Raw genomic sequence first — 9402 nt, 5'->3', positions numbered from 1 at the left:
GGCACCTCCGAGTTCTGCACACGTTCAACTCGGTGACGTCCCTCGAGCTCCGATCCAGCAAAACATTGAGGGAGAGTTTCGTCAGCACGACAGTGTGATGACGGTGATGATGTTCTACCGACGCAAGGCTTCGCCTAAGCACCGCTACGATATGACAGAGGTGGAATATGGTGGAAGGGGGCACCGCACACGGCTAAGGAACGATCACGAAGACCAACTTGTGTGTCATGGGGTGCCCCTTGCCCCCGTATATAAAGGAGGGAGAGGGGGAGGTGCGGCCGGCCCTAGGGGTGCACCTGGAGGAGTCCTACTCCCACCGGGAGTAGGACTCCCCCCTCTTGCCTTGTTGGAAAAGGAAGGGGGAAGGGAGAAAGAGGAAAGGGGGGCGCTGCCCCCCCCCCCCTTCCTTGTCCTATTCGGACTAGGGGGGAGGGGGCGTGCGGCCTGCCCTGGCCGGCCCTCCTCTTCTCCCTTATGGCCCATGTAGGCCCAATAACCCCCGGGGGGGTTCCGGCAACCCCCCGGTACTCCGGTAAAATCCCGATTTCACCCGGAACATTTCCGATATCCAAATATAGGCTTCCAATATATCAATCTTTATGTCTCGACCATTTCGAGACTCGTCGTCATGTTCGTGATCACATACGGGACTCCGAACAACCTTCGGTTACATCAAAACACAAAAACCCTAATTACGATCGTCACCGAACTTTAAGCGTGCGGACCCTACGGGTTCGAGAACTATGTAGACATGACCGAGACACGTCTCCGGTCAATAACCAATAGCAGAACCTGGATGCTCATATTGGCTCCTACATATTCTACGAAGATCTTTATCGATCAGACCGCATAACAACATACGTTGTTCCCTTTGTCATCGGTATGTTACTTGCCCGAGATTCGATCGTCGGTATCTTAATACCTAGTTCAATCTCGTTACCGGCAAGTCTCTTTACTCGTTCCGTAATACATAATCCCACAACTAACTTATTAGTTGCAATGCTTGCAAGGCTTGAGTGATGTGCATTACCGAGAGGGCCCGGAGATACCTCTCCGACAATCGGAGTGACAAATCCTAATCTCGAAATACGCCAACCCAACAAGTACCTTCGGAGACACCTGTAGAGCACCTTTATAATCACCCAGTTATGTTGTGACGTTTGGTAGCACACAAAGTATTCCTCCGGTAAACGGGAGTTGCATAATCTCATAGTCATAGGAACATGTATAAGTTATGAAGAAAGCAATAGCAACAAACTAAACGATCAAGTGCTAAGCTAACGGAATGGGTCAAGTCAATCACATCATTCTCCTAATGATGTGATCCCGTTAATAAAATGACAACTCATGTCTATGGTTAGGAAACATAACCATCTTCGATCAACGAGCTAGTCAAGTAGAGGCATACTAGTGACACTCTGTTTGTCTATGTATTCACACATGTATTATGTTTCCGGTTAATACAATTCTAGCATGAATAATAAACATTTGTCATGATATAAGGAAATAAATAATAACTTTATTATTGCCTCTAGGGCATATTTCCTTCATTTATGATTAGCAATGTGTCGCAATGTCTATTCTTTCATACTCACCAATCACACGATAAATCAGTGTCAATTGGTTCAATTCAAGATTTAATTTTGTTGTTGTCAGATGCATTCCTCTTTCAGAGGCAACAAAAAAACTAAACACTAAAATTGCAATCGTAACTATTCATACATATGCAACAAGAGAAACGGTTTTTACACTTATTTCAAAAACTCAGAAGCTTGTTATTACCTTTCGGGAGGTGATGGAGCAAGGAAGTTTCTTCAGCGGAGGGGGTGGAGACGCAGACTGGGATGATGATGGAGATGAGCCGCCGGAGGTGCGGACGGAGGTGCGGGTGAGGTCCATGAATCGTCGGCGGCGCGAGCAGACACACAACAGGTCAACGAATCGGCAGCGACAAAGAGGCGCAAGGTCCGTGGCGGCGAACCGACAACGACTAAGCGCGAGGTCGTAGGCCGTCCAATCGCGGCGGTGATTTGGCGCGAGGTCGGCGGATCACGGCAACGCGAGCGAGGCGGCGGTGGAGTTCGACGGGAACAACAAGCCTCTTTCATTTTTTCTTTTTCGATTTGGACGAGCAAGTTTTTTTCAGTACAATACGTCCATTTTTCTGAAGGAATGTCAAGCTGTGACATCTCTCCACAATGTCAGAGGATCCGGCACCGGGCTGACGGGCCATAGCCTGGTTGGCCCCAATGCCAGATGCTTATAGAGATAAGATGTGTGTATGTGGGTATCTGCGATTATATAGCGTGTTAAAAAGTCCAGGAATACAGATTTGTACTAACGTAGAAAATGGAACAGAACCCAGAAAATCTTTAAGCAACGGGCACCAGCAAGCAGCAGCCAAGCGGCGACTTGTTTCCGGGTTGCGTCACGCCTCATCCCCCCACCCCCTCCCTTGCCGGCGAGCCACCCTCCTCCTCTATGCCCCAGCCAGCGCGCACGCCACAGCCGACGCCGTGCTAAGCTTCGGCGCGGAGGCCTCGTGTCCGTGGATCGTGATGGAGGCGGCGACAGGAGAGGCGATCCCGCCGCGACACCCGGCTTCGGCGGCGGCGGAGCAGGAGCGCCCCGCCCCGCCGTATCTCCCCAGGCTCGTCGCCGGCGTTCTCTCCGGTGTGCTCACCGGCCTCTTCGCGGTCGGTACGCGCCCTGGCTCCTGTGTTTGGTTGTGACGCGTTTGTCGGTGATTTCGAGCTCTCTATTGGTTGGTGGAGAAGGGATTGGGTCTCTTGGCCATTTCTTGGTCCAACAAACCCTTCAAGGCCAAAAAAATTCGTAGCGATAGCAAAGTTTATTGACTTAGCAGCCGATCTTTTGGTTCGTGTGATCGTATTTTGATGTCGATTTGTGATTGTCCGAAGCTGGAGGCCTGACGGGGGCAGTCACCGGCGCGTTGGCTGGGAGAGCTTCGGACAGCGGCGTTCTCCGGGGAGCCGGACTGGGGGCATTTGCTGGCGCTGTCCTGTCCATTGAGGTCCTGGAGGCTTCCCGCGCCTATTGGTGCGCCGACAGGTCAACACCGCAGAGTACATCATCCATGGTCCGTACCGTAAGATTCTTCAGCAAATCAGTTTACAAAATTTGGCAGAATATAACGTTTTTATTTTTGCCAAATAAATGCGATTGGATAGTAACATTCCTGCCGCAGCTCGTCATTTTGATTGGTCTTTAAATTCGAACAGCTGCTTGCATTTTTTTGCCTCGATTATAGAGAGTGTTCTTCATTGTTTATAAAGTACAGTACGTTCGTTAAATATATTATATACTTCAGTCAGTGGATGACACGTTATTGATCCATCCACTGAGGATTTGCTTACAGAAAATGTGTGTTCGATTTCCAGGGGGATTTCGTGGATCAGCTCCTTCATGCTCGGTTCGTGGGAGAGCAGTATGAGCCATCAGTGTATATGTCATATCGTTGGCAGGTCAATTGTTCTATACCCCTAACAGTGCTAATGCGGTATCCTCTGCAAGGAAGTGTGCCCAAATGAAAGTTATTCTCTTCATGCTTCCTATTAATTGGAGGGTTCTTGCAGTTGCTCATTTTTGTGACCACGTTTTTTACCTGTATACTAATCCATTTCATAGTGTGTTTTATGTAAATTGTATGGTGAGGTCAGCTAAAACAAAATATAATTGTTATAGTGAAGTTTCTACCCTTTGCTGCACACATAATTTTTCGTACTGAAGTTAAGACATTCAACAGGTTGGTATTGCAGAGTTTGGCAATGATGATCCGTATGATATCACTGGAGAAGTTTCATCCGATGGGCTCTCACAGGATAACTTGAAGAAGTTGCCATACCATGTGGTGATTGATCAGAAACAAGAGCCAGCTGGTGAAAACTTGTCTTGCCCTATTTGCCTACAGGTACAAGTGTAACAGTTACATATATGATTTATTGGATTTTACCTAGCAGGGAAATAACTTCACCATCCAATCTGTAATTTATGCTGCCTTAATTGATAGTCTGGTAGATGTATATGTTGTCTGGCTGAACGATTCGAAATCATCTTACTTTTGATTGGTATAATGGAGGTAAGAATTATGGAAATTATTTCCAAACCATCTTATTTTTAATTTCCTTAATCTAAGTAACTCCATACGGATTTCACTGTGTAGAAGCTGGAATTATTTATTGTCTAAAATATGTGGTGGTAACATCTTATCTGTTTGGAGTTGGACTATTTGAAATAATCTTATGTGATAATGTGCTTTTTGAAGGTGGGTAATCATTGGAATTCTCAAAATTTAAAACTTAGTAGATAACCACACAATACTTGGTCGAATTTGTACCTGGAGTGTCTCTTCCTTGCTTAATTTTTGTTTTACCCAGACCTATGTGTTATTTCTGAATATTTAGCAAATTTGTTGACCAGCTCTCAGGAGCAAATTAGTTAGTAGCATGAGTTGTCACCCTCACGTTATATGTTATTTTCCAAATTGATATGTCTTTTCAGTGTAAGTAAGCAAATTTTGGCTCTGCTTTCTTTGAAATTGTGAGTTAGTTTATGAATGCATGGGAGTTTAATATGTACTGCCATTTATATATGATGACACAACCTCGATATTTGAACTGTCTGGATATGTAGGGTGTATTTTAATTGGTTAAAACAAGGTTTTAATCAACAATTACTCCTTTAATATGTAGTTTATGTGGTACGAAATGTCGGAATCACAATTGTAAGTACTTTATATATGAATCCAGTGAAATTTGTTTTAACCAATCAAAATACACCCTTAATATCACCCATGTATCTGGACGGACAGTCCGTATTTGAACTTTGTTTCTTACGCCCTGACACTCTGTTCTTGTCCTAGGATATCATGACGGGAGAGATGGCGAGGAGGCTGCCGAAGTGTTGTCACACCTTCCATCAGCCCTGTGTGGACAAATGGCTCATTGGCCATGGTTCGTGCCCTGTTTGTAGGCAAGATGTGTAATATATGATGTCTTGTTTGTGCTATCTTCTTAGAATGTAGGTAACACAGCTGTGTAAAATGCTTGTTCTCATGGTACATAGAAAGGTAAATAGCAGTGTAAATCAAGCTATGCATGTGTTTCTACACTGAAAATAAAACGGCTATGTACATAAGATATTCCGAGGATCATTCTTTTTCCACTCAATTGAGATGTGTAAGTAACCTAAATTTGACCTGCTTCTGATGCATAAATAACCAGTACTATCTCTGCCGCTCCAGGCCATGGTTCTGTCTGTTTTGCATTGGGAATCTGGGATATTTCCCCCATTGCTACCAACAGCTACGAGATGGTCTTGGTTGCCCTTATGAATGATTCTACACAAAAAAGTATCAATGATTTAGGCCTCTTTTATCTTCTTCTTGCTGTCATGAGAACTGGTTGTTGGATAATTTCGAAATAGTTGGCATTTTTGACAGAGTTTAGTTGGATTCACATACAAAGATTGAACCCAAACAACTTAATCAAAGTGGGTTGATTATGGAGGTTGACGTATTGATGAAAATGCTTCTATCAATCAGATCTCTTGCCGTGCAGAAAAAATGACCATTGTCTTCCTGATGTTGCCTTAACTAGCACAGTGGCCCTCGCAAATGTGAGGGAATCATCTTTGCCATCAGACCAGTAGATGAGCATTCGACCCCTCAAAAAAAAAAGATGAGTGTTCGATCAAAAAGTTCTTGAGCGTTGGATGCATTCTTGAAACAGCGTCCACATCCCCTTGGCAGTTGAAACGAGTTTCTTTTATTCACAGCTGTTTCCATCTCTCGTAGTTTTCCAAACAAACTTCCTCCATTCACGTTGGTTCCATATATGAAGTTCCTACAATCACAAATATTTCTGTGTACACGTGATGCTTCCTTTCCAAATTCCAACACTAAGATATGCTTCACAATTAATCACATTTTTCTCCGTGCGCTATCACGATTCATTTTGTGACATAGACATCGTTCATAATTAATGCAAATCATATTAACAAATTAAAGTGTGCTTCTACTAAAATCAACATCTCCCATAATTGATTACTATTGATTCAAGATCCACGACTCAATTATTACACCATTGAGTGACATCACCGATAGAGTAGCAACGAGATTGGTAGGTCAACATACCAATCGTATCTTCATATGACTCTTGTTCATCTTTCGATGTGTGTGTTCGGAGATCAAAACGTTCTTACTCTCTCGTCAAGATAACCAGGTGTGCTTGCAACATGAACCGTTCATGCCCGTCTTATACACTACACATCTATAATACCATGGGACATGGTGTATTTAAAGGAACATGTATTTTTAGAAGGTACTCCCTCCATCCCATAATGTAAGACGTCTTTTGACACTAAACTAGTGTCAAAAAACGTCTTACATTATAGGACAGAGAGAGTACTATAGTTGGATGAACACTATCAACTTGATATTTTTAAGTGAGAGATCACCCTAAAAAACATGTCTACTGCACATCAAATAAGTTGCATAACAATGGATTAACATCATAGGCACTTAATAACTTAGTGACATGGTATAACCCTACCCGCAAAAAGAAGACATGGTACAACCCTACCCGCAAAAAGAAGACATACAGGAGTAGTCTACGTCGTCTTCGTGTTGCAAAAAGCTTGCCCTGAGGTTGACACGTATAAACAAATAAAAGGTTAGACACCTCTAATCACTTTTCCTAATTACCATGGCTGCTATGGTTAAGTTGGCAAAATTTTAATTTCCTACTAAACCATTAAGCATGACAGTTCACATTGTTGTTTCAACATGAGGGGTGTCTTAGGATATACCCAAGACCAAACTTTGTCTTTACGCGTGACCCCCGTATTTATCAAATCTACTAACCTTCTTCATCCCAAAATTTACCTCTCTCAACTATGGTTGAACCCAAATAATCTGAAGCATAACTTTGGTTAGCGATCAACATACTGAGGAGCATCATAAAAACACCTCAGAAATCTAGACTTTTGTAACAAAGTTCTTCCATACTTTTGAGGTCAAAATTTCGGAATTAGAAGGGTTACAACATGAATGTCCTGTAATTAGAGCTGTTTAATCACTTCGCACATAAGAGCAATGCTAAATAACACCATATACACTAATCGTACATGCATGTACTCATATATTTGCTCATGATGCCATTGAAGGGGAACGTGCTACGCAACAAAATAATTATGCTACACGATCGCACCCATGAACACTGTTAGGATCGGGAGTATGTCGACCAGAGGGGGGGTTGAATGGGAGATTTAAAATTTCCTTCGAAACTTCAAATCTCTCGAGGTGAAAAGGCGGAAGTAAAACTAGACATGAAAACTAAAACTAAATTGTCACGGCTACCTGAAGGAAAAACAATTTAGATGAGAAGGACTAAGCATAACTTTCAATGAAAGTGGTGATAATCCTCCTAGTATATTAACAGAGAAACTTCACGATAACAAATGGTAGCATACAATGAGGACAATGCGAACAACATGGATGAAAGATCACGAATGAAGACTAAACAAGAACTACATACATGTTATTGAGATATGTTCATTAGAGCACAACTCATTTGGATGACAAAGTAAAACCAAAGGATTATCAGATGAGCATACAAGCAAACAACTTTGAGCACGACAAACTGAAATACACTAAACAATATAGCCAAGCAACAGATAATAAATGGTACAGATAAATGGTCAGAGATATGTACAGATAAATGGCACAAAGCACTGAAGATAAACTACTAAAAGTATTGTAGTTGAGTAGAATGAACCGGTGGTGCTCAATGGCGACAGATGATTTGGTAGACCAACTCACTCTTCTGCAAAAGAGATATGTCTAGTTGGATGGACTTGTGATTGAATATATGAGCAAACCTCTCTCCGTCCTATTCTCCTTCAACGCGGAGCTGATCAGACTTCCGTCGAATTCGCTCGGGTAGATGCTTATCGGTGATCTCCAAACCTTCAACACACTTCTTCACGAACCATAATTACTCTTGATTGCCGAAGACTTTACTTGGTGAAGATAATTACTCTTCGACACTCAAGCCGACACCTATCTATCTAGAGAGTGTGCAACTCTCAAGAGTAATAGGTACAAGAACTCTCAACTCAGATCTACTATGATGTTAATCACTAAGTTTTGTCTCCTGATTTTCTCTCAGCATATCTTAAACTCAAATCTCTCGAGAGGGGTGCTCAATCAATCTTCTCAAAATCTCAAGCAGAGTAGCCAATGAAAAAAGTTGGAGTGGGGTGGCTATTTATAGCCGCAACCTTCCCTGATCGGAAATGATCATTTAGGACACACAGTCCAGCCAATGGCCAAATGACACATTTTCCAATGGTTAGAATTTTGAGCACATCACAATTTTACTTGAGGAACAACTAAAGATGAATCCTCGGTCAGGAAGATATCTCTCGTAGTCCATAAGAACAACGTCTCTGACTGATAAGTAGAATTTTTCGGAGCTCAGAGAGATTTCACTCGGTCTTGCATAGGTTTCGGCTAAGCATCACAACAGACTTAAGTCTCGAATAGCTATACCCCTCTTAATAGTACGGTGTCCCTATGACTCAAATAATAGAAAGAAGAACAACGAAACAAATACCACATCTTCACTTCGCCTCCAAACTTCTCGACTGCGGTAATTCTTCTTCGGATGCACCGATTGAAAATTGCTTTGCATCATCAATATTTTAAGGGCTCAATTCCTCCACACAATCTTCTCAGTATAGATTCTACTTGAAATATATATCTCTATTCTCTACAATGCAGATGTTTCTCGGTGACGTTCTTCAAACTTCTTGTTAGAATGTAATGTTCTTCTCGATACGTCAAGGACTATATCACTCTATGTTCACTAGCAAACAAATCAATACCTTACTATTGCTGACAACAATCTCCAAAACCCAAGGGGGCAATTCATTGCACCAACAAACAATATGAACATGGCGGGTAACAATCAAACTCACCAAATAGCAGAGTAGTAGAAGGAGTGAAGAAGCTGGTGTAGTGCGACGATTCCCACAACTAGGTTATACCTCCCAGTCGGAATAGGAATCACCCTAAGGCCGAGAGCGCCAGGTCATTTTGGGTATTGTCCATCTTAGCAGCACCCCGAGCCAAGCTAGCCGCCATGACATGGACAGTCTGGCCACAAATGTCGTAGACAATCTGGTTGACTGTCTTTTCCCCATTGATCATGTTGACCTAGGTTTTTCTCGTGGAATTTTTGTTGTGGAATAAACAAAGAATAGGCATTGAAATATGTGAAGATGAACTCAACAAAATCTTCACAACCCTTTGATCCCCTTGTAATAGTGTGCGATCCCTATCACTCAAGAAAAAAAGGTACTCTTTATCTTTGGTTGTCG

At 42.6% G+C, this 9402-nt stretch overlaps 1 protein-coding gene across 2 annotated transcripts; it reads left to right on the top strand.

The window, feature by feature from the left end:
* The first annotated feature begins 2379 nt into the window (after positions 1 to 2379).
* LOC123150730 (NEP1-interacting protein-like 2) lies at positions 2380 to 5214 on the top strand. 2 transcript variants are annotated; one of them, XM_044570563.1, is made up of 5 exons: positions 2380 to 2700; positions 2922 to 3109; positions 3402 to 3485; positions 3767 to 3931; positions 4883 to 5214. In XM_044570563.1, the coding sequence occupies exons 1-5, from the start codon at positions 2559 to 2561 to the stop codon at positions 5003 to 5005; spliced, it is 702 nt and encodes a 233-aa protein (XP_044426498.1). In that variant the 5' UTR covers positions 2380 to 2558; the 3' UTR covers positions 5006 to 5214. The 2 variants fall into 2 exon arrangements, with proteins under 2 accessions (XP_044426498.1, XP_044426497.1); XM_044570562.1 differs by having other exon boundaries at positions 2393 to 2700; positions 2922 to 3100.
* Positions 5215 to 9402: the final 4188 nt, after the last annotated feature.

Source organism: Triticum aestivum, chromosome 7A (genome assembly GCF_018294505.1).
Source record: "Triticum aestivum cultivar Chinese Spring chromosome 7A, IWGSC CS RefSeq v2.1, whole genome shotgun sequence".
Classification (NCBI taxonomy): domain Eukaryota; kingdom Viridiplantae; phylum Streptophyta; class Magnoliopsida; order Poales; family Poaceae; genus Triticum; species Triticum aestivum.
This window is presented reverse-complemented; position numbering and strand designations above follow the sequence as displayed.